The sequence below is a fragment of the Suricata suricatta genome, chromosome 6 (genome assembly GCF_006229205.1).
Source record: "Suricata suricatta isolate VVHF042 chromosome 6, meerkat_22Aug2017_6uvM2_HiC, whole genome shotgun sequence".
Taxonomy (NCBI): domain Eukaryota; kingdom Metazoa; phylum Chordata; class Mammalia; order Carnivora; family Herpestidae; genus Suricata; species Suricata suricatta.
In genome coordinates, this window is record NC_043705.1 from 139,227,268 (window position 1) to 139,254,066 (window position 26,799).

A 26,799-nucleotide genomic window follows, 5' to 3' on the forward strand; every position below is an offset into this window, starting at 1 on the left:
TGACATGGCCTAGTGATTATTACAGCATGATTTATGGAGCTTCTGCTCTTTGCCAGTCTCTGTTCTAAAATCCACGAGTGAGGAGCTGCCAAGCCATTGCCTTCATGGAGCTGTCTTTCTCGTAGGGACCAGAAGGTGCTGTCACTCCTCCTCCTCTCACAAGAGCAGCGATCCAGGAGTCGAGCCCCTTCTGATGACCTCGAGGCTCTGCCCATCCTAAGGAGTTTGTCCCGACAAGCGTATCCCTGTCAGTGATCTGGGAGCCCTTTCTCTCTCTCCTCATTTTCAAAAGGAAGCCAGGCCAACTTGCTTATCAGCCTTGTCTGCAAGTGACAGTGAGGTTTTGGGGTAACTTTGAAAATATGTGCTTTCCATGGAGACAAAATTCTTAGTGTACTTAACCGGGTGTGAAATAGGCGTTTTAGCTTTGGAGTCATGGGAAAAAATATGGGCCTAGAGGCCGGAAGCTTAGCTCTCTGTGCCGGGCCCAGTGCGGTCCAATTGTAGGATTTTAAGAAAACCTGGGCATACTTTGTGCCTGACTTTCTCTCCATTGGAATAGCGACATTCCCGTCACTGTGACGCAGGTGCAGTGTGATGTCATGTACAAGCATAACTTCCCACGGTAACTTCCTTTTCAATTTGTAGAACGTGTTACCGATCTGGATTACGAGTGGATATTCCTGTCTGTAATCATTTATTTATTTTGGGGGAATGTGTTATTCATCCTAGAACAGTGTGGATGTTCACAACTTTTGAAGGCAGAATTCTAAAAGGGTTTCATGTTAGAAGGTGGCTATGCTGCCCTGAGTGATCGGCCAGTGTTTAGAAAGTTCACGGCCAATGGTGCAATCCCTGGAAAATCGATCAGCCTGAGTATGGTGCCTTAGGCTGTGTTCAATGACCATGGCCTTCCCGTTCCTCCTTCTTCTTTTCTTTCCCTGTTGCTCTTGGCTTTGAGTTTGTTTGTATGTTTCTTTACTGGGAAATATTTTGAGAAAAAGCAATGGAGTGGACTCAGTTCCAGCTGTGGTATTAATTTTCTTTCATTTCATGTTCTTTTCCCTCAAATGCCCCCCCAAGGGCTTTGAAGCCACTCCTTCTATTCACTTAATCCCTCTGCACCTGCGTTTCCTTACCTGAAAAATTAAAAGCTGTAGCTCTGTGATCCCTCCCAAATGAATAGGATTTTATTATTTCTCCAATAGGGGTTCGCTGGTATGGAGTTAGGAGTACAACTTTTAGCTGTGGAGCACAGAAGATTGGACCCTGCTCTCACAGGGTCCCCGGCCTAGCCCGTTTGCGTCTCTTACCCAGGGGTCTCCAGCGCTTATTACTTTCACTCCTCCAATCTGGAAGTGTTTTGAACAAGGACATTCGCCATAAATAATGCGCCATTTATTTGTACAGGATATAAATGTACCACTGTACTAAAACTTATATGTTAGAAAATATGATAAAATGCTCATGTTAGGGTGAGAACAGTAATTTACACTCTAAGTTCACACCTTGCTTCCCCAACCCCAGGGGACTCTCTTATGCGCCCCACTTCAGAGGAGTGTTGTCACCCCAGAGGTGCACGGCTCAGCAGGCTCAGGAATTTAGCAGTCATGTTCGAATTCCAAAGCTGAGATATGAGAAATAGGAACATTTGTTAAGCTCAGCCGCCTGTCCTTGTAAGACCCCCCTCCTCCCAACACTGTTCTGATTATGGCCAGATTTAGAGTCAGTGAAGGAGATCACACAGTCATCAGTGATTGTTCCTAATTTGTAAATGAGCACGTAATTACCTCCAGGCATTCTGCAGTCAGGGGACCAATAAGGCCATGTTGACATCGCAGTGCACTGTATCTAGGTACTAGAAAACAAGGCTTCTGTTGATCTTTGTATCCTGATGGCATGTACTATATATCTCTTTGGATGGTTATCTGCAGAAAAGGAGATTGTGGTGGAAAAGCATTGAGCTATGTACTTTATTTTCAAAACAAAACTAATCAAACAGTTGGGCTAATGTCTTCAAAGCAAGCTTATAAAATATACATGTTTTCTTTTTTAAATTTTTTATGTTTTTATTTATTATTGAGACACAGAGCAACAGAACTTGAGTGGGGGACAGGCAGAGACAGAGAGAGACGCAGAATCTGAAGCAGGCTTCAGGCTCTGAGCTGTCAGCACAGGGCCCGATGCAGGGCTCGAACCCATGAACCACGAGAACCTGACCTGAGCCGAAGTCAGCTGCTTAACCAACTGAGCCACCCAGGCGCCCCTAAAATATTCAGGTTTTCAAGGATAATAAAATATGCATACATTTGGGGCTCCTGGCTGGCGCAGTCAGTAGAGCATGTGACTCTTGATCCCAGGGTTGTGAGTTTGAGCCCCACATTGGGTGTAATGAGTGTAGAGATTACTTAAAAACAAAACCTTTTAAAAATATGCATATAGTTGGCACAGAATTAGAGTCTAAGAAAAATCTAAAATACTGAAGAAAAAATATGAGATGAAACAAAAAGTTGGACATTTGGAATCCATGTCTAGCCTTGTCTATGGGCTCAAAAGTATGAACCCAGAGATATATTGTGTGTGAATGTTTGGTTTTGCAGCAGTTTAGAACAAAAGTACTAAAGGTTTAGTTGAATTCAAATTTCCTATAAGGCAACTATTTGACAAGTTAAGAAAACTAATGTAATGTTAGGTTCTGTTAATGGAAGTTCAATATCAGTGCTGTGAGTGATGCTTCTATACTACTTGATACTCTTCAGATTATATTTGAAACAGTGTGTAGAATGTTGGGTATTAAGGGAGAGAGAAATCAGCGAATGAAAGATACCATGCAGAGGTCTGGCCACAATGATGGAACCCCACATAAGCAGGGATAGGACCTCTGTACTGCTCTGTTTAACTCAGAAGAGAAGGATGCCTGGGTGGCACGCTTGGCTAAAACATCTCACTTTTGAACTTGGCTCAAGTCATGATCTCACGGTTCATGGGACCCAGCCCTACACTGGGCTCTGCAGTAACAGCATGGAGCCTGCTTGAAATCTCTCTCTCTCTCTCTCTCTCTCTCTCTCTCTCTCTCTCTCTCCCTTCAATCCTCCCTCCCTTCTCTGCCCCTCCCCTGCTTGCTCTATTTCTCTCAAAATAAATGAACTTAAAAAAATTCAGAAGAGACTATGTGTTTTTCAAATAATGGAATCTATTGTATCAGTGACCTCCAGGTCAGAACTGTCTGCAAGGCTGACTCTTCAAGATCAACAGATGATGAATTTAAATGACCTTGTGGATCCCCTCCGTGTATGAAATACTCTGAGACTTTTTAGACGTGACATCTAGATTGATTAGAACTAGCTTGGGTGTGTAAAGATCTAGAAAACCTGTAATTCTACTTGCGGCACCAATTTCCCTGCATGCTAAGGTTTCTGGAGGTAGGAGGAAGAATGGGAATTTGGAAAACATCACCCAAGTGATTCATGTACTCCCGCTGCTTAAGATAGAATGGGAACAGGGGAGTTAGATTATTCACATAAGTACTTATTCATCCTCTATACATAAAACTCTAGGGAAATATCGAACTATGTGTTGAAGGTCTGTACCCTTGATTTAGCAACTGTCTAACAATGGATAATCTGTTTCCTCATCTATAAAACAGAAATGATAGTCCTTATAATACTGATATTAGTAGTAGTAGTAGTAGTAGTATTGAAAGGGTATTTACTTTATTATGGGAAGACCAGGAGGCATTGCTTTTCTAGGGAGAACAATGGCCTAAGCTAACTATAATGGGAAGGTTCTCCATGCTGAGTTTGGTAGGATATGGGTCAAGTCATTTTTCTTAACTAAGTACAGGTTCTACAATATTTATCAAACAGACGTGTCTTGCTGACTATTTAACTTCTGACTTCACTACTGCTTCCCCTGCTTGAACAGCAAGGGAAAAGCATTGGGTGGGAAACTGGCCTCATGCATGAAACAGCTGCGGAATCATGGCAGCCTGCTGTCCGGCTCTGCAGCCAGGGAGCTGACGGCCATTAGCTCTGCCCTCTCTATCAGGTAAACACTGTTGCTGATGGAAATCACAGTCCCCAGTTTCAGGGGACACAAGGATAAGTTGGCTGCTCCTAAAAAGGCATAAACAAAATATTGGCTAAGCACAGACAGATGCTAAGGTTACACTCTGTACATGAATTCATGTACTTGAATTCACTTTAATGGAGTTGAGCTTATGGTATAAGATCTTGCAGCTCATTATAACTAAGTTGTTATGGGCTGCTAATTTGCTAGAAGCTGCTGTATCATGAGCTAGCCCAACTGCCTTGATTGGTCTCCTGGTAGTTAATATGGATTAAATGTGAATCTTTTATTTTTTCCCCTGTGGTCTCACATAATGATATTAGCTTGTCTACAGTGTGACAAATTCAATGTACCAGGAGCATCTGGTACACTATTCTTTATGACTGAAAATAAGCCTGCAAACTTGCTACTGCACATCCATTAAGACACTTCCCCATATTGGGGAGATGTGGAAGGATGATGACCATGGAAGGGATTTATTGGTCACAGTTCATTTTGCTCCAGTGTATATAAACTATCTTAACAGTGGTACACTCATCAATGCTGCATTTCTACAAGTCCTTGCTGAATTATCAGGATGCAAATATGGATATATTCCTTGTTAGACTGAGCTTAATTTATTCCCAGCAGAGGAATTTCAAAAAGGGAAAAAAATAAAAGGAAAAGAAACTAAATTTTCACAGCTTGAAGATAGGTTTAAATTCCTCTTTTGAAGTTGTTCTGGGAATGGATCACCCTGAAACGTTCAAGTCATGAAGCTACTTTAGTAAGGAGGGTATTTTTTTAATTGAATGCATAGTCTTGCAAAAAAAATGAGAAGTAGAATCAGATCCTGTTGTGTTCTTTGGATTTAAACAAGTTAATGTAAAAATGTTCATGTTTTGATGGCACTATGTAAGCAGTGAGGAAATAGAAAAGATTTGACTTGCCATGTATACACACACACACACACACACACACACACATATATACACATACATATATATGTATGTATACATATTACAATGTACATTACATACCTTATCAAGAATAGGGAAGACCACTGGGCTGGATTTCACTGTGTTATCATCTCTGCTATTCCATTAGCTGAGTAATCTTGAATTGTTCACTTAACCCCTCTGATTGCTAGTTTCCTCCTCTCTACACCAAAGGATTATATTTCATATCCTATATTCTTCACTGGGGCATTTGAAGATAAAATAATTAGAATAACAATACAGCTGTTTGTTAAAAGACTAAAGACTAAAACCATTATACGATTATATTAGAGTACAATTATAATAATAGCTCCCTCTTATGTCAGACCTGTGGTATCCCTAAACCTCTCAGTCAATGGTAGATGTGACACTAGGAATTAAAAACCACTCTGGAGAACAGGAGCTCTGAAAGGTACACCAAAAACATCACCACAAAGAAATGTTAATAGAAATGAAGCAAAAGAGAAATGAGACTCTTTTTTTGGTTATAGGAGGAGCCAATTGTTGTCTGTGTCCACAATGCCGGAGGACTTTACTGTGTCCAGCTAATTATGTAAAAGCTCTGTGGGAGACTTCAGAAACATTTAGGGACAGGCAAACTAACATCATAGCAGGACAACGTGCTTGTAATGTAGTACAAGATCATGTCAACACTGAAGACCTTCAGGTGTCAAAAGCCAGTTCAGTGTTATTATTTTCTTATCAAATGGGTTCAATAAAATTTCAAAGGATTTCCTAGTTGGAGTATGGAAATAGATGAAGTGGTGCATCGCATTTAATGAATGAGGAAAATCAGGATCATTGTTGAATATGAACCTGCGACATGAGTCACAGCTTCCAACCTGAGTTCCCTAATACTCTCTCTGGTCCATCACACCAAGCCAACTGCGCTCTAATTACTCCCTGCAACACTTACATACACATTCGATGTTTGTCTAATTCTATGCCTTAAGTCATGCTGTTTCTTCCTTTTATAATGCTTTTCCCCAATCTTTTCACACAGCTAATAACCTTTCATTGTCCACCTCCGGCACCACCTTCTGTATCAGCCATTATCCTTGATTTCCTTCTCCCCACCCTCTCCCATCTTCCCTAACTGGATGTTGCCTTTGAAGTTAATTCGTGTCCATCTCATCACAATTTAGCATTTTAATTTATATTCTTGTTAATTGTATACAGATTTCAACTCTTTTGCTAGACTTAAATCTATCAACAAGCTCTCTGTGAGAGTTCTCCAGAGGGAGAGAAGCAATTGGATATATAGAGATCTGTAGAAAGAGTTTCATTATGAGGTCAGGATGAGGTGATTGTAGAAGCTGAGAAGTCCCACAATCTGCTGTCTACAAGCTAGAGGCCCACAAAACCTGATGGTGTAGTTGTAGTCCAAACCCAGAGACCTGAGAATGAGGGGAATCCATGGTGTAAGTTCTGGTCCAAGTCCAAAGGTCTAGACAACCAGGAGTGCCAGAGTCTGAGGGCAAAAGAAGATAGATGTCCTAGCTCCTATGGAGAGAGCAGATTTTCCCTTCTTCCACCTTTTGTTTTATTGAGGCTCTAGATTGATTGGATGATTGATGCCACCAGAATTGGTAAGAGTGATCTTCTTAGTCTACTAAGATTCAAATGGCAAACTCTTCCAGAAACACCATCATAGACAATGTAAGAAATAATATTTACCAATGATTTAGGCATTCCTTGGCCAAGTCAAGTTGGCCCATAAAATTAACCATCATAGGAGTCATACGTGAGCTAATTTTATACCCATGTATCTCTTATCTTTGCCATCCAGCACCTTGTAGAATTCTTTGTCCCTAAATATCTGCTGCCCTACTGTCACTTTATTTTTCCATTCCATTAATGTGTATTTGGCACCTACTGTGTGCTTGGTAGTAGTGATCTGTGTTAAAATGGTATCATTGGGGTACCTGGGTGGCTCAGTTGGTTAAATGTTCGGCTTTGACTCAGGTCATGATCTCACGGTTCGTAGGTTCGAGCCCTGCATCAGGCTCTGTACTGACGTCTAGCTCAGAGCCTGGAGCCTGCTTCAGATTCTGTATCTCCCTCTCTCTCTCTCTGACCTTCCCTGCTCATGCTGTCTCTCTCTGTCTCTCAAAAAACATTAAAAATTTTTAAAAAATGGTATCACTGTTTTCTGCCTTGGAATTTAACATTTTAAAAATAGTAACTCCAAAAAAATGGGTGCCTGTGGTTTGCTGGCAAGAAAGTGTTGATGGCTCAATCCCCATCTATGGTTTCTGTTGGTGTGAAGACAGTATTCCTTCTGCATTTCATTTATGTGCCAGAGAAATCTGATATTACAGTACTGAAGACATATTAAGCACCAATGCCCACCACACTATTAGAGATACATGTTTGATTTCTAGGGAACTAATGAGAGAACTCGTTGGAACTTCAGAGCCACTAAAAATACTTAGGGTATTTCCTCATCCTGAAAAACCGATAAACACTCAGCTCAAAGAACTACCAGTAAAATTCATTAGAGAATTTTGTTAGGAAGATGGTAAACCATGGGAAAACTGATGATTTTGCAAATGTTAGAGTGTGAAAGTATATGAAGATGCTGATTTTATAATTGAGGGGTTTTTTTAAATGTAAATTTTACAGTTTGGCAAGAGAACTTTGGAGGCTAGATCAATAGAAAGCAAATATTTCCTGGAGCACCTGGATGGCTCAGTGGGTTAAGCATCTGACTTTGGCCCAAGTCATGATCTCACAGTTTGTGAGTATGAGCCCTGCGTCAGGCTCTCTGGTGTCAGCACAGAGCCTGCTTTGGATCCTCTGTCTCCCTCTCTCTCTGCCCCTCCCCTGTTTGCATGCTCGCTCTCTCTCAAAAATAAATAAAAACATTTAGAAAACAAGTATTCCCTGAAGCTTTTCTCAGAATCAGAAAAGTGTTCTTTCTGGTTCTGAAAAGTATTATATTCTTTATTTTCTTGGTGGCCAAGCAAAGGGATAAATAATATCTTTGAACTTGGGAGTAACTAGGTTACTGGTTACTAGGGACCAGTATGCTAATTTGTATGTAATTAGCACACAAATTGTCAAATTGTAATTAAACTATAGTAAAGTTTGGAAGACAAAGAGGATTAAGTTTTAACTATTTTAAGTTATTTCTGTAATTTCAAATTTCAAATTTTGTAAACAAAAGAAGTATGAATAGAGACCACCAGTCAGATTATTTCATCAGATTCAGTCCTCAAATTAATATCAGGACTTACTGGAGATATCATGATGCTTATGGTAATAAATATTTCTCTTAATGTGACAGTATTGAGCCAATGAAGAGTTAAATGTTAAGAACTATTAATTTTCATTCTTAGTAAGGAATCACTGAAAGGTTCTAAGTAGATGAATAACAGAATCACATTTGTTAATACTTTAAGGGTTATTTTTGACTATATTGTGGAGAACAGATTGAAAGCAGATATGAACAGGGGAAGACACTCTAATTAGGAAAATGAGTTTAGTTCTCCAGGCCAGAGATGTTGTTGGGTAGAATAGGAATGGTGGCAGTGGAGATAGTGGACAGATTGAAGAGGCAAAATTGGTAGCTACAACTCTGCTCTCATATCCAATATGGGCTTTCCCACCACACCAAGCAATTACCTGATACCGCCTGGGTGTCCTACAATCCTGACACTATCTCCCTCGAGATAGCATCAAATCCCACAAATTAAGGATTCAGTCCTACAAGATTGCCCCTCCCCTCTCCAGATGTCAATGACAAATCCAGGTTGTCACTTGAGCTTCCAGCCAACCAATCAGCTATAGGTTGGGTTCACTCAGTTCCCTAGAACTGCTCTTAGAACACAGAGAAGCATTTTACTTACTAGATTATTGGCTTATTATAAAAGAATATAACTCATGAACAGCCAGCTGGAAGAGATGCATGGGGCATGTAATGGGGAGGGAGCTCAGAGCTGCATGTTTCTTCTGAGAACCCCTCTCCCCAAATCTCCGTGTGTTCACCAACCTGGAAGATCTTTGAATCTCATGATTTTGGGTTTTTTTATGGAGCCTCTATTATGTAGGCATGGTTGATTAAATCATCAGCCATTGATGATTAAACTCAATCATTAGTCCATCTCCCCCTTCTGGAGGCCCTGGGTATGGGACTGAAAACTCCAACACTCAAATTACATTGTTGGTTCCCCTGGCCACCAACTCTCATCTCTTGGTGTGATCCCAAAGTCGTTTCATTAACATAACAAAAGACACCTTTGTCATTCTTATCATCTAGGTAATTTCCTGGGTTTTAGGAGCTATGTGACAGAAATGGTTTGCTGAAGAACAATCATATTTCTTATGATAAATCACAGTATCACAGTGGTATTCAATGACTGATTGTATATATCTGGGGAGAATAAAGTCCAGAATCATAAACAAATCTGGGGATTAGGTAACTTGGGTAAATGATGGTACCATTGACTGAGATAGGAAAACAATAGAGGGAGAACACATTTGCAGGTTGTCTGTGATGTCAGTTTTGGACATGAACCCGAGGGTTTTCCAGAGTGGATGTCAGTGGGCAGTTGTGTACACACCATTATTGGTTATTGAAGCTATGAGGATTGATTAAATTATTTAGAAGAAATCTAAGAAAATAGAAATGAGAAAGAATCCCAATGAAAAGAGTAGCTTAAGGGAGTAGGAGGCATCCAGAGAGAAGAAAGGCAGCCAGAGAGGTAGGAATGGAGAAATGTATTGAAAACCATAAGAAGAAATGGTTTTAGGAAGAAAGGAGAAGCTAACAAAGTAAAATACTAACAATAGGTTAAAATACTGGTGGCATACGGTGATGAGGGCATATATAATTATTCCGCTGGTATGAATATTTAGCTATTCTCATTTCAACAAAGCAATGAGTGAGAAAGGATAAATATTGACCTTTCCTTACTCAAACATTTCCATTCTAAATAGAATTATTACTCTAATTCTTTTTCTGTAATTCAAGTTAGTTATACAAAAGACATACAATATGGGAGGAAGCAAGCACAATTCATGGAAAAATATAGAAATTTTGCATTGGAAACACCACAAAAGTAATTTAATCCCATCTTTCAGGTTTCTTCAGATGCCTTCATGAGTTTGCTCTATGCATGCACACTATTGCACACTTTCTCATATTGACCCAAACATTATTTTTTGAGGTCAGACTTTAAGTCATCCATCCATCCACCCATCTATCCAGCCATTCATCATTTATTGCATGTGCTATATGTTAGGTGAGAAGATGATAATGTAAAGGTATGACCCCTGCGATGAAAACATGTATGTGCTAAGACAGAAGACAAGCATGTAATTAAGTTAATTCAGTAAAGCATTGTTGTACTGTGAGAGTGGTGGCCATTTCTGTCATGTGTAGGGAATGAGGATGAGGCCAGGAAGGTACTCATGCAAAACAGATAGATGGTAATTAAGTGAATCAATGTTGAAATTCAACACCATAAAACTGAAAGGCAAAAGCATCTTTCTTAAATATAAGGAACAAAGTAAGAGTGGGGAAGAGGAAATGGATATTTGGAGCAATGGGCATAGAGCCTGCACATGCTAAATCCATTGGAGGAGATGCAAGTCATTGATCTTGGCCAAGCCTAGTATTTTGGTACTTCCTCTTTTACCTTTTAAATATTGGAAGGCTGCTTTCTCTACTGTGGCGTCAACATAGGCAAAGATGTTGGAGCAAAACTTCTTACCATCATCATTGCCCTTGCAGGGTGTATATAAGTTTCACAGTGGTGCTCTTACAAATTAAGGATTATTATTAGAAAGAAATATTTCAGTTGTGTGAACTTGAACAGAACAATGAGTATAATTCTTCCAGTAGCTGGACATTATAATTCCAATATTTTATTTCTAGGAAGGCAAGGAAAACTAAGAGAGCATGATATGGTAAGCTGTAGTCATTCCTCAATAAGAAAGTTTGTATTGTTGCTTTGGTTTTATTGTTCCTGATTCTATAGACTCCATTAAAACAGTGGGAACAAATAATCCTAGACTTTTGAGGCAGTGGAGTTCTGAACAGTTAGAGCTGGCCTTTGAGTTCTGCTCCCACCTGATCTTTGGGGAAGCTCCTAACATTTTTAAGTTTTTGATGTCTCAGACAGTAAAATGGCTTATTGGCTCAGGGTGAGGAATTAATAATTAATGAATGTAAAGCACTTAACGGAGTATGATACATGGCAAGCAAATACTTAAAATCTTGATTGCCATTATTATGTGCTACTATGATAAATAGAATAGTCATTCCCAAGCAGATATGGGCATAGAAGTCACTAGTAGAAGCTTTTCAGAATATACATGGCAGGGCCTCATTATCTATAATTTTTTATTCTGTAGCTCTGAGTTATGTATTAGGTATTTTCAAAGTTCTATCAATAAAAATGGGGAAAAAAGAGGGCACCAGGGTGGCTCAGCTGATTGAGCATCAAACTTTTGATTTTGGCTCAAGTTGTGATTCCAGGGTCCTGGGGTCAAACCCTGTGTTGGGCTTTATGCTGAACATGGAACCTGCTTGAGATTCTCTCTCCCTCCCTTGCTCATGTGCTCTGTCTAAAATAAATGAAATGGAAAAAAAGTTCTAGAAATTATCATGATATAGTTAAGAGTCACCAATATAGTACTATTTTTAATTTTTTTAATGAAACCTAGTACATTTTTATATCATTTAAAACCACCAAGAACTACGACCTTTATTTCATGGAGTCCTGTCATTTAGATGAATTAAATAAACTGTGGCAAACATGCTTTATTTGGATAACAAAGCATTTGGTAAAATATCAGAACAAAGCACATAGAATTCTCCATATTGAAGGAATTGGTCAGAAAGAGGTGCTTCTTCTTATTTTTATGTTATTGAAACCATTCTGGAAAGGTGCCTATGAATCTGCTTTATAGAGGGCTGATTCCTGTCATCTGCTGTCTTGCTATGTGACCCAGAATGACACTCTGGTTGTTTAAAACATTAATCTGTCAGCTTTGTAAACTTCTGCGGACAGCTCTTTGCCATAGTGTTTGACTCATCAGTGAGGTCTACACAGCTTTACAGTTGACATTGATTTGTTCCATTCCATCCTGACATCATGGCTTTGTTCTTTCCAGATTTGTTGGACACTTTGCTGTAGGCTTCCTATCATTACCCTGTCATTTGCACCACCTTCTCTTGGATTTGGCTTCAGAGCATGTCTCAGTGGGATGAAATTAACATTACCAGAAGTTTGTGGCTATAAAGTCAACCCATTCATGTGAAATAGGAATTAAAAGATGTGGCAGGGGGAAAGGTCACCTAAGATTATCTGATGGTATTAATCCTTGATGGATGCAGGGATGGGGGACACTAGGAAGCAAAAACTCATTTTTGCAGTGGAAAACTCATCTTTCATCCTTCTTAGAAAAGAGCACAAGCTAGAAATACAGTCCTGGAAATCACTGCATCCTCGGACCTGAAGAGAGATGCAGTGATCTTCCATTCTCTCATTTTACATAGAACTAGCATAATTGTGTTAGCATTAGTGCTTCTGAGAACCAAGTTTTAGAACCTGGCACGGGATATGGTTATGCTTGGGGGTGGCAGTAGGGCCGACCAGTATAACTTACAATAATCTTGCTCAGGGCACCTCGTAGATGGTAGGTACAAAGGCCAGGGACATTTGAGATTCACTCATACTCCGGTTTGTACTCCTTCGCTCTGAGGTTTCTAATTTCTCTTAGAAAAGGAACTGACCTTCAAGTAAAGAAGGTAAATGGAACTCTTGCATTAATATCTGCTCCATTACCAAAATGGATTTTTTCAAAGGGATAGCCCCATAAACCTAGAGAATGATTAACTAAAGAACTATATTTCACCAAGTTTGAGTGCCCGTCAACTCAGAATTTCTTCCCATACATGAAGACAGCCACAGTGCTTCTAATCAAACTATAATACACCATCAATGGAAGTCATCCCAGTTTAAGAGTGAATAAACCCAGAAGCATTAAAGTGTGAAAAGTCTTAGAACTGATCAGTTCTAAGAAATGGTTAAATATGGTTCATAGACAAAATGATAAACAACTTATCATATCTAAGAAAATGAGTTCTAAGCAGCAGGAGAAGTAAAAACACAGGCTAATTTATAAGGTAAGTCTTCCAAAGGTTTGTAAGAGTGGGGCCACAGGGCATGAAGTATAGCTTTGCAAACGGAAGATTGTTTGCAAATCTGCTTAAATGTCAATTGACCCCCAAGTCCCTGACCCTACCATACACAAGATGACTGTTCCTCTCCCCACTTTGGGAAAGACTAGTGGTGTAATATCTGGAGGGGATGAAATTAGAGTCTCTTAACTCAGGGGCACAAGGAAGAGAGATAAAGTGGGTATTGAAAGATGACAGTGGGGGTAAGTGAAATTTTCCTTACTGAATTTTGAGCCCCCCTCCGTCCCCAGCCTCTTCCCTAAAACAGTTTGCAGAACAGGGCAACATGTTTATACTCATAAATGGAGCTTGAGGGCGCTGCCTTTGGGAGATCTGCATGGACAGATGCAGTGATTCTTCTGGAAGAGCCTAGCTAACCAGCTCATTTTACCAAGAGTCTGATCAGCTCCTTGAACTCCCTCTCAAATAGAAGCAGCCTTCCAGGGAACCTGATATGTTCAAAAGCCTAGAACATGAAAGAAAGACTCTAAAACAAACTAAAAATCATTATAAAATAGGAAATATGCAAAGAAAAGAAAACATAACGTTAACATCATGGAGAGAGAAGATTTCACATAAAATAATTACTGGACGATAATTAAAAGGAATATTCAAGGAACAAAAACAAGGTCTTAGAAATTTAAAGCATAATAACGCATTGATGCTGATGATGATTAAGCTGAGAAAATCTCCCAGAAAGTAAAAGCAAAACATAAAGAGATGGAAAACTAGAAAAGAAATAGATTTAAATAAGAAACTGAATCAACTGATACATATTTTAACATCTGAAGAGTTAAAAAAAAACAGCAATGAAAAACATTAATTTTTTTGTGTTTATTAGTTTTTGAGAGACAGAGACAGAGTGAGAACAGGGAAGGGGCAGAAAAAGGGAGATACAGAATCCAAAACAGGCTCTAGGCTCCAAGCTGAGCTGAAGTCGGATGCTTAACCAACTGAGCCACCCAGGCACCCCAAGAAAAACATTTTTCAAGGGAGAAAAGCAAGAACAACTTTTAAATAGAGTTATAGAATTGCCTAGAACTGAACAATGGACCTTTCTGGATGAAAAAGTCCCAGTAAAGGTCCTGAAAATGTCTCAAAATAGATCTATATCAAGTCATATCACAATAGAATTTTAGAACACTAGGGACCAAGAAAGGATACACGTCTTCTGGGAAGAAGTAAAAGCAGATTTCACACAAAAAATAATAAAGATTTAGAATGTTTCACACTTTCCAACAGCCACAGTGGAAGGCAGGAGATAATGAAGTGCTAGCTCAAAATTTCTAAGGGAAAATTATTTTCAACCTCAAATTCTCTACTTCTATAACTAGTTTTAGAACTAAGTTTGAGAGTAGAATAAAAACATATCAGATATGCAAGATCTCAAAAAACTGCCTCCCACCTTCTCTTTCTCTCTGGAAAGACATTTTCTCCCAGAAAAGAAAATAAAGTAGGAAAATGAATCAGCAGGTTCCAGAAAGAGGGAACCCACATAAGATAAGGCCAAAGGAGATTCCCAACGTGTAGGTGAAGGGAGGGTCCAGGATGACAGCTGTGTATAGAGGCCAGATTAGAGCAGGATGGAAGACACCAGAAGAGATTTTTTTCAATGAATAGAACTGATACATTATTTCCTGTGTTGGATGTATTGAGAGAAGTCAGTATCAATCAGGACGTTTTGGTTTGGATTCATGGCAAATACACAGAGGCTGAACAAAAAGGACAAGCCATTCATCTACAGAAAACAGAAGGCTGTATATTGGTGTTAGGCAACCATGGTTTGAAGCGTATACGCTTTATATTGTTTTCCTGAAAATTAAAATTTAAATATGTCGAGAAGGTGAGGGAAGATGGGCAAAGTGTCAGTTCATGATAGCGGAGGGGGGAGATGGAGCTACATCCTTGTCTTCCACTGTGGGAAACCAACTGATGATGCCTATAACCAAAATTTTAAGGAATAATAATATTTGAAAGTTAATGGAAATGTGGATATAGAAATCAGGAAAGGCGTTAAAAGCACTTGACTCTGAAGAAGAGAAAATAAGAAGGTCGAATTGCTGCTATTTTTCAAATGAATGTGACAAATATTTTACCTGCTTCAATTTGTACATATTTAGATTGATTTAAAAACAGCAATAACAATTATTTTCCCTTATACAGTTAGAAACATAGATGGCAATTGGATTATCTTTTCATATATTTATGTATTATGTGTGTAATTACATATATTTATTATACATGTATAATTATATGTAACATGCAGATAAATATATTTATATAGGTATAAAATCAAAGAGGCACTAAATAGAAGAAAAAGGCAAAACAAAGAAAATTTAAACAAAAGAAGCATCACCTAGATAAACCTTTAAGAGCTCTCTTAGGTAAGGATCACACGAGTTTATTACAATTGACAGACCAACTGAATTCTGAGAATAACACTATGATGAATTCATTTTTGAAGTCCTGTGGAAGTTTCTCACCTTCACTTGTGATCATGAAATGCCTTCTTTGAAAAAAAATCACTTTGTAACAAACCATTTGGCAACTTCATTCCAAGAAGCTTGACACCAGGACCTTGGGTCATTTATTGACTATTTACCTAGTACCAGTTATATATCTGGAGTTTTACTCACAAGATAAAATGATAACTTAGGACCTAGTCCCTCCCTTAAGAAATAATAAAGTACATAAAGTATAAGAACAAAATTATAAACTGGTTATCACTGGGTCTCAAATCATAGCATCATATACTCTTGAGAAGTGGAGGTTAGAACAGCCGGCCATTAAAGGGAAATAGACCTGCTGCTCATTAATAGATTTTCCATTCTCATCCACATTGACCTAACAGGTCTCACTTAGAAGAACCTGGGAACCTTCACGACCATGGTCAAACCTATCAAATCCCATCCTCTTTCTGCTCCTCACCTCCATGCCTACCACTGTTCTGTTCCAACAGAAGACTGTGCGGGACCGCCATTTTGTGTCTTGGTGGGTGCTGGTCCTCACTCTTTACTCCTATAGGAGAAGAGGTTGACAAAGAAGTCTCAATGCTGAGGATGTGGAGTCCACACAAACAGCCTCAGGATTGTTCTGGGCCCACCTTCCCACTTCATGTGGTTGGCATGGCCAGTTAGAACCTTAAGTCATTGGAGTCTAGCAATCAGATCTACTCTGTAGAAAATGGTGTCCCCTGCCTAAAAGCTTATTCATCTTGTCCATTCTCCACTTCTCTCAAACGTCTTTTCCATCTTCTCATATTAGTAAAATCATGGCAAATCTATATTTACTGAATTCACTATACAGTGTCAACTTTTCTACTTAGTTTATTTTTGAGAGAGAGAGATTGAGAAAAAGAGAGAGGGAGATACAGAATCTGAAACAAGTTCCAGGTTCTGAGCTGTCAGCTGGACACAGGGCTCGAACCCACAACTATGAGATTATGGCCTGAGACAAAGTTGGACGCTTAACTAACTGAGTCACCAGGCACCCCGAAAGTTCTCTGCTTCCTTAAATCTACTTAGTATAATCCCAACTGATGTTATGGCACAATGTTAAGTAAAATATGTATTGAAGGAGTTGATTAAACTGTGAGTATGTGTTTTCTGATTTCAGTTTTCACATTAAGTTAGCTAAGCCCCTTCAAGGGGCTTTATATGCTTTTATCCTCTTAAAAATGTTTAATAAACTCTCTTTAATTAAGTGGAATTAATTATTAATTAGTTATTAATTTAGGCTCTTTAGGAAAAGTTATAAACTATATGATAATTTTTCTTATAATGCTAATGTGTTAAGTGACTTAACAATGTGCTATTCTAGGAATGAATATCATTTAGATCTAGCTCTTAGTAAATTTTAATGAACTCTTATCATATATCTGCTACTTTTTAAAATTTTATCTCTAAAACAAGATAATTTCCACATAGCAGGGAGATTTAAGTTTTCTAACACTACTTAGCTTTTTCTTCAAACTTCCTTTATCAAAGAATGTCTTCTTTTATCCACATCCCATTGTTAATTCCCATGAAATACCATACCATTTTATTTAAGCATTGTTGATATTAAAAACTAGCTATTTGATGAGTTTGGACATATGCCTGCCCCACAGTACTGTCACCACAGTGAAGGTAATAAAAACATCCATCGCCTCCCAAAGTCTGTGTCCCATTTATTATTTATTTATTTATTTATTTATTTGTGATACGAACACTTAATATGAGATATACGATCTTAACAAAGTTTCAGGTGCACAACATTGCGTTCTTAACTATAGGCACCACGCTGCATACCAGATTGCTAGAACTTGTTCCTTCTGTATAACTGAAACTTTATACCAGTTGAACAGGCCCATGTTTCTCCCACTCCCTAGCCTCTGGCAACCACATCCTATTTTCTAAGCCTATAATCACCCATCTCTTAGAAGTGGAGTCAGGTGCTTTTTGTCCTCTGTCACTGACTTATTTCACTTAGTATCATGTCTTCTTTAGGTCCATCCATGGTGTTGCGGATAGCGCTAATTCATTCTTTTTGAAGGCTGAATAATATTTCATTGTAGGTACCTACCATATTTTCTTTATCCAGTTGTCTGGTGTCCATTGATGAGGTTTGCCCACGTTGGCTATTGTGAGTAGCACTGCAATGAACATGAGAGGGTGGATATCTCTTCTAGATCCTGACTGTGGTTCTTTTGGATATATCCTCAGGAGTGGGATTGCTAGATCATATGATAGTTCTACTTTTTAATATTTTATAGACCCTCCATACGATTTTACATAGTGGCTGCAATAATTTACATTCCCAACAATGGCATCTAACCATTTCAATTTTCTACATCCTTGCCCATACTTCTTATTTTTTGTTTTCTTTGATAATAGCCATTCTAACAGGTATGAGGTGGTATCTCATTATAGTTTTGATTTGTATTTTCTTGGTTAGTGATATTGAGCGCCTTTTTATGGACTTGTTGGCCAGTTGTAGGTCTTATTTGGAGAAATATCTATTCAAGTACTTGGTCCTTTTTTTTTTTTCTACTGAGTTGTGTGAACTCCTTCTGTATTTTGAAAGTTAACTCTTAAATATTTTATCCCATTCTATAGGTTGCCTTCTCCCTCTGTTGGCTGTTTCCTATGCTAAAAGGAAAGGGAGCGTTTTAGTTTGGTGTAGTCCTGCTTGTCTAGTTTTGCTTTTGTTTCCTGTGCCTTTGCTGTCAATCACATTTTCAAGCTTGATTTACATCACCACTTCTGCACTGACACTGCCCAGAAGAAGGCCGTGCTGGTGGTCTTTTTCTTTTAATTCTTCTTCTATTTATTTTGCTGGCTTCTATTGTTCCTTCTACCCTTCAGATCACAAACCTTCAAAGATCTTTCTTCACTCATCTTCTCTGTTTTTATAGTGTCACCTTCACTGAATTAATTTAATCCCACATACTCACTCTCAGCCAGTATTCCAAATTTCACTGAATATATCCACATACTTTTAATTTTCCAATTGATTTCTTGGCTACCCACCTAGCTTTGTTAGCAAACTTCCTGTCGTGAATGCTCTTCCATCTCAAAATCTTTAAGAAACCCAGGGAACTATTCAGTCTTAAGAGCTCTATTGTCCCTCCCCAAGCATGAAACCTGGTTAGAACTGGAGACCGTCCTGTCTGCAACTCCACTGCAGTCAAGTATCCCCAGTGGAGTGGGAGCTCATCCACTTTTGTGACAATGTTCTCAATGACACCACAGATGCTCCTCGGAACATGAGCTTTTGGGGCCCTTGGTTTGGGGTGAAACAGGAAATGACTGCAATATGGGTGCTAGGCAGAAGGACATTTCAGAACCTGGTCTCTAGAGTCCAGAGTAATAACAATTATTTAAATAATGAATCTTAATATGAATATGAGTGAAATTCATAGTTTACCTTGGCGTCACAGGCCCACTGTGTTAATGGTCTGCTATGGACTCTAAAATGAAAGAATTGTCAATAAGGGAAAGAGGTAGTCTACCCAATATTAATTAGCTTCTTCAATTAATTACCCCTTGTCTACTTCCAGATCTCCTAAACAGCATTCTTTATCTCATTCTCTTTGCTCTTTTTGAAAGAATTTCTTTCCTGGCCAAGGCTAAGCTTTTTACCTTAATTAATATTTTTGTAAAACGAGGGGGAAAAAACCAGAACCTAGTAAATAGAGGTGTTTACACAAGGTAATACATGTGAACCACTTTCCTCAGTGCAGATACATCTATTTAATGGGCGTTTATTGAGTACCTTATGTGTGTCAGGACTCCTCTAGACACCTGATGCATTGACACCACAGCAGGAAAAATTTCTGGTTCTATATGGTCCTAGAAATTGAGTACTCATTAAAAAATTATTTCCAATTTTATTTTTCTGTCTTGTGTTGTTACATTAATAAAACATAGGATTGTAGATGAAGAAGAGAAACTTCTTGCTCCTTGAGGACCTTGACATTTACTATGTACTCCTTAGCAAAGCACAGGGGGAAATTCACTTAATTACTTCCTTGGTTCATATACACCATGACAAAGTAAACAGTTATTGAATGGACCTTTTGAAAAGGCAACATATTGATACTGTTTCCTTAATAAAGAAAATGTCAGTTCAGTTAAAAAGTCATCAGGTAAATAAAACAAACAAGTAACCTAAAGTAGCCATCTATATTTAGTACAATAATAGTGAACAACATTGAAGAAACATGTAAAAAAGCATAAGGATTTGCTTGGTTAATAATTTATTTCATACCAGTTTGGCAGAAAATATGCATTTACAAATCAAGCATAGAGGAAAATTGTTAACTCTTAAAAATCTTCCAGCCCTCAGCTAAGATAGAGTAATAGAGCCCGGCAACACCGTCCTACCTGCCATGACAACCCATCACAAACAATATGAACATGAACTTTCAAGACTCTGAACTTTAGGCAGTGAAGAAAGGTGGTTCCTAAGAGACACAGAACAAATGCAGCGGGTGTACAATTTCCCCAACTATAACCGTGTAGAAATGGGGGCCTGTGCGGCTGCTGTGTGGCCCCTAACTTAAGCATCTGAATTGACTTCAGCTCAGGTCATCATCCCACAATTCCTGAGTTCAAACGCTACATCAGGTCTGTGCTGACACTGCAGAGCCTGCTTGGGATTCCCTCTCCCTCTGTCTCTGCCCCTTCCCCGATTGCTCTCTCTCAAAATAAATAAAGGGGGGGACCCAGGAAGAGCCCAGAGAATTCCCTGCACTGGGGAGATGGGGCTGGTAGTCCAGGGAGGTAAAGGTGACTGGAATTTGTGGGGCAAAATAGAAGGAGGGCGATCACTGATCAAAGCAAGAACCCTAGAGATCTGCAGATCAGCTGAGACCTGAGCAGTCTGCATGTGTCAGGAAACCCCCAGGGGGCAGGGAGAGGGCCCTCTGAGAGGCTGGGAAGAAATAGTGCCTGGGGGCTCGCCTGGGGCCAGGAATATGTGCCCACGCCCAGCAGCCCAGCTGGGAAACCCACAGGCCATTGGACACTGAGTGCTTGGAAGGATCTGCCCTGGTGAAGGAGTAATTAGCCCTAGGCCAAAGGCTACTGTGCCTCCCCTAACAAAGCTGAACTTCAAGACTCAAGTGTATCAAATTGCTTCCAAGTAACTGTGCCCTGAAACAGGCCTTAAAATACCCGTAAGGAATATGAAGCTACCCAGAACATAGCAAGGGGAAAATTCAGAATGTTTTATGTTCAGTCGAAGATCACCATACCTTACCTTACCTACATCACCCTTCTCTCTCATTCCCTCTCTCTCTGCCCCTCCCCTGCTCACATTCTCTGTCTCTCTCAAAAGAAATAAACTTTAAAAAAAATAATGAATTTTCATGTACCTGTGAGCAATGCTACATGGTCTTTACATATTGTGTTTTTCAGGTGTTATCAATCCAAAGATATAACTTGGTTTTCTGTTACACAGACAGATGCAAGGTAAAATATAAAGCCTGGAAATGAAAATCTTCTAGAATCTGTGTGTTTCCATGGAAAGGAATTGCCAAAAAATTAAAAGGAATGAATGAATAAATGAAGGAAGGAATGAATGAATAGCTGGGAGAAGCGGATGAGGTTAGGTACACAAAAATGCATTTCGGTAGAGGTCTTGGTTTTTCATCCTTAGAAATACTCTTTGCCGTTCTTCAGAACGTGTATGAGCTCCCATAGCAACATGCTTCCTCCGTTTTAGCGCCTTAAAGGGAAAGGTGAGCTCTCATTTGTAAAGTGTCTCTTTGTTCCCCAAAATAATGTTAACAGAAAATAAATCTCCTACAGAAAAGACAGAGAGTTTTTAATATGTACAGAGGACACACCAGATCCTACTTTTTACAGGTATCCCCCAAGAGTGTCCCAAGGTAGCAAATAAAATAAATGCAGCATTTATGGGAAGACATATCTCTGCAATGTTGGGAGTTGTAATCCTCCCAAACTAATCTGTATTTTTCATATTTTCCAGCATTTTTGTTTTACCGTACCCAGAACCTAACTGTGCAGATAATTTATATTTTATAGAAATCAAATGTGGCATAGTAAAAACTTTTCCTGAAATTTTTAGTGAAAATATATGGTTGGCTATAATTATATTTATTACAAAAACTTAAGTGTATTGGAAAATAAAATACAAAGATTAAAGTGTGGTTAAAAAAAAAGCACTATAATCGGAATAGCTAACATCCTTGACATACTGATTGAGTCATTTTTTCATTAAAGTCGATCCTTTGACAGTGGATTTCAGGGAGATTTGTAGAAGCATTCTTCATTGGTTTAGTTGTTTTTTTAAGGTGATACAGCAAATATCTCAAAGAACATTCATTTAGTAATTTGGTTGTATAGGATCAGTAACTTTGCCATTCTTCTGGAATTTAAAGCTTCCAGAAGTATAAGCATTATTTTTTTTCAATCTATAATATATGTAAGTAATATTAGGTTCAAATTAGTAGAGAGACAGCTAGACTCCAATAGGGAATAAACACAATACTCCAAATGATAGAAAAATTGTTTAACATTTCATGGAATGTTACCATTTTAAAGGCAGAGGTATTAATAGTCACTGGGTGCTGGCCACTGGCCATAGACTAGTACAGGCTAATTTTTCATGGACAGGGGCTCATTTACTCCTCACCCCAACTTTATGAAATAAGTGTTGTAAGCCCATTTTACAGATGATGAAATTGATATGTGGAAACATTAAATAACTTTCTCAAGGTCCTGCCACCAGCAGGTCCCAGGACTGAGATCTGAACTCAGGTCTGTCCGACCTGCCAATCCTTCTTTGGTGTCACAACAGCATCTTCTGCTTCTCCTACTTGACATCTTGGTAAATTGCATTCTTCTCCTTGACCATCATGTCACTTTGATAGGAATTCCCCTTTGCAAATAGATGATAGAATTCATCTCTTTGGTGGTTTTATTTCAGGAATTACAGTTTGAGAGACTGACCCGAGAGCTGGAGGCAGAGCGCCAAATCGTTGCCAGCCAACTGGAGCGATGCAAGCTTGGATCAGAGACGGGCAGCATGAGCAGTATCAGGTACTGGGCACACTGCCTCCTTACAGTTCTGGGCTTTGAGCTGCCAGGGAAGGGAAATTGCGGGGTTTGTCTTCTCCTTACAAACCTGGCAGTGGAACTGGAACATTCAGTCAGATGTTGGAAGGGATTGTAACCAATCTGATTTAAGATGTTCAAAAGGTGTCTGAAATGGCCTGATTTGTACTTGAAACCCTTTTAACAAAATTAACACCCGCCCTGAATGCAAATGACATATACTTCTACATAAAGGAAGGGTCTGCGTGTAGTCAGCTTGCTGGAAGTCCGGAGATGGCATTGTGCAGTCTTTCAGTCTGGTTCTTTTTTTCTAGATGATCCAGAGTTTCAGGTTCCTGAAATGAAAGGGAGAACATTATGATGTAACCTGTGTTGTTTGCTAATACATGACACTAAACTGCAAAATCGCACCTTGGTTATCAACCACACATGCAAGTCTCACATGTAAAACCATTTCAGATTCATAGATAGAAGAGTTGTTCAACTAGGGGCTGGTTTGAGGTTCTGGAAAGTTTCAAAACAAGACTTAGTCAGTTGACCACACAATAAATGATCCACCCTAGGACCATGTTTTCATGTTTGAAAGTGTGTGTGTGTGTGTGTGTGTGTGTGTGTGTGTGTGTGTTGTGTGTGTGTGAATGAGTGAGTAATGTGTGGTGAAAGAAACATAAAGTTCTTTAAGACAGCTTTCATAGTGATGCATTGTACTTCCCTGCCATCTTGCACTACATTTTGTGTTTTTGACCTTCTACATTTTTAAGGAGGAGTCTTAGCTCAGGAAACAATAGTTGCTGTTGCAAGTCAACTCTGACGTCATAGGGACTTAAAGCAATAGCACTTTGCTGCTCATTTATTCAGTAGATGGAGGCAGTGTATTGTAACCGGGGGTTTCTCCTCTTCTTTCCCTCCTACAATGATGAAGGATCCAGTTTCTCTCTTGAGAGTTCTGTCATCCCCTGTGACCTCATTGTCAATCTCATTGCCAGTTGCATCACTGCACCCAAAATCCATTGGTGAAAACCAGTCACATGGCCTTTCGTAGTTGGAAGGAGGGTGAGGATTCCTAGTCCTGGGGTCTTCAGCCCCTCTCCTCAGAAAGCAGGAGTATGAGTTTGGTGGTCTGTTAGCCACCTTCTCTGACAAAAGAATTAAAAGGTCCTTGTCTCCATTGCTTTAAAATATTTTATCATTGTAGGTGGAATGTTTCCCACTAGAGTCATTTACCATCAGTCTTTTAACATTGTTCTTTTTTGGGTTCAACAGTGGTAGTTTTGCAAGGAAATCATTACTAGCTTATTGCTAGACTAGCTTCCTTGGATGGAATACCATTTTCTGTTGCAAAACTTTATTTTGGGCATGTGGAAGAGTATCCAACCCTTTATCCAAGTACCTAGGTTACCAGTGGCTGTAAATAGGTAATAGGGACCCCTTAAACTCATCACAGACTTATTGAACACCTAGATTAACCAAAGCAGAATGGACAAGAGAGAAAGAAAAGTGAGTTGTGTCTACTTGAAATTGGTTACAGAGGTTGACTGGTTGAAGATTGTGAGACTAAGTCAGGGAGAAAAATAATATTTATAAATGTGTATTTGATACAGTACATGTGGTTGCACATATTGGAAGAGCTTTTTGTTAAAAGTGTTTTTTCCCTACTTCCTGAGAAGCTAAGACTGTCAGGTTTTTAGGTCTATACACACCACTGACTTGACATCTATTTTGTGTTGAAACCCATTGTTTCACTATTGGTTAGATTACCTTTTCAATTCATAGTTCCAGTCTCTCTGTGTGCTATTTTTGCATACTGTACATGTTTTATTTTATTAAATCCACCCCTAGCTCCTGGTAAAAAGAGGTCTAGGGGACCGTGTGGTGTCCTGAGCCTCAATGCCCAACCTCTGATTACATCAGAAATAGATATCTGATATAATAGTGATTCATCCAGTGACCAACCTATAAGAAATTGGTCTCACTTTTGAAAATGTAAAATAAATGATCCAGGGGTGCCTGGGGGACTCAGTCGGTTAAGAGTCCAACTTTGGCTCAGGTCATGATCTCACACTTTCTGAGTTCAAGCCCAGGGTCAGGCTCCTTGCTGACAGCTTGGAGCCTGGAGCCTGCTTCAAATTCTGTCTTCCTCTCTCTCTCTGGCCCTCCCCCATTCGCATTCTCTCTCTCTCCCTCTCTCAAAAATAAATAAACATTAAAAAAATTCTTTTTTAAATAAGTGTTCCAAAGTCAGTGGCATCTAATGGTAAGCAGTAGGGGATGGTCGCTGTGTGGAGTAGTGCCAGGGGAGGAATCGATAGTGAGAAAAGGTAGTCCACAGAGAGACTGTGTTGTTCCTGAAAGTCAAACAGGCCAGTTTACTTACCATTAGGACTGGCTGCATTTCAGGTGTTACATCTATGTGATTATCTTTTAAATTCTTGAAAACTTCCTCCTCCCTCATTTGATTTGATTGATTTCTTTTCCTTAGGTCCAAAGTATCCTGAATAGAACACATGAATGAACTACCAAACTTGACAGAAAAATTATCTCATGACAACCTTTGATTCTTGATCTTATATCCTTAGCTCTCAGCCATGATACACAATCAGTAGTTCTGTGTAAAATATATATTGAATGGTAGTGTTAAACGCAGATGACACTACCTAATTATTTCTCCATGCCAGATAGCTGCATAATATCAGTTTTCATCAAGCTTAATTATTTTGTATATTGGAAATCTCTAGTGTATGAATCTGTACTTGAATAATACAAGCAATTTACAGATAATTCACTGGAGGAAAGTCAAATACATAGCTTCCACTATTCTTTTTTTGTCCTAACCTAGTTGTTTGCTCAGCGTTGGAAATTACCGTTGGAAATTCAGGTCTTTATTATGTGTGATAGACTAACCTAGTTAGCACATCAAGAGGAATATTTAAAAACATTTAAAAATAGATGACAAAATTTTTTAAAAAGGAGAATAAGTAAAGAAGTCTTTGATAATTTAGATGTTGTTTCCTACTTCTTAGGGATGCTAGGGAGGGGTAAGAGAGTTTCCTAAAGAAAATGAAACAAAATCAAATTTTTTTTTAGACTTTTAATGGAAGTGGTAAAAACAACTTGTAAATATAGTTTGGTTTTCCTCTGCCTTTATTGGTGATAGATAGGAAACTCTCCATCTGATTCCTAAGACCCTTTTCCTGGTAGTCACATTGACAGCTGAAACTTTTCAGAAAGCTTTTGTTGATATGCACTTATCACAGTTAACTTTATGATAATCAGATCATGAGTATGAACACTGAGAACTCGGAGAAGGAGGAGCTGGAGCTGTCTATTGCTAAAGCACATCACCTACTTCATCCAAATAGCCAGACCATGAGTAGCTACAAATAGGAACACTGATCTCTTAACATCTTCACACTTTTTTTTTTAATGTTTACTTATTTTCGAGAGAGAGAAAGACAGAGCATGAGCGTCACATGAGTGTTGGAGGGGCAGAGAGAGAGAGAGGGAAGCACAGAATCCAAAGCAGTCTCCAGAGTCTGAGCTGTCAGCACAGAGCCCAACATGAGGCTCAAACCCACAAACCATTAGATCATGACCTGAGCTGAAGTCAGACATTTAACCGACTGAACCACCCAGGTGGTCCCCCCACCTCACAGAGTTTTCTAAACATCCACAGTAGTATTGAAGCTTCCCAAATTCAGATCAATTAGTGGTGAAGAGTTAAGATTCATCTACACAGGAATTATTGGTGCTTCTTACTGCAACTACACATCCACCGTGTACCTTCTCTCTTTCCTGTCTTGGCTTTGCTCACTCTTTCCAGCTCAGTCCTTTCCAAAGTATTAGATCCTGTTCCCTTCCCATGAGGGAGTTTAGTTTCATACCTTCTCCTTGATTCCTTGGAACCATCCTGGTCTGAGTCAGGAGCATTACTTACACAGCCCTTTCTTTAGGGTCATGATCAAATCCCCCTTGCTAGTAGCCCATTCCCATGTTCTGGCCA

The 26,799-nt window shown here is 39.1% G+C and overlaps 1 protein-coding gene across 1 annotated transcript in view; it reads left to right on the forward strand.

Moving 5' to 3' along the window:
- The window catches only part of LOC115293567 (catenin delta-2-like), a gene marked incomplete at its 3' end in the record, with an annotated part of 535,470 nt that overhangs the window by 323,192 nt on the left and 185,479 nt on the right, over positions 1 to 26,799 (forward strand). Inside the window, exon 3 of the mRNA XM_029941286.1 lies at positions 22,672 to 22,784. Coding sequence (XP_029797146.1) covers positions 22,672 to 22,784 — 113 coding nt within the window. The remainder of the gene's footprint in view (positions 1 to 22,671; positions 22,785 to 26,799) is intronic.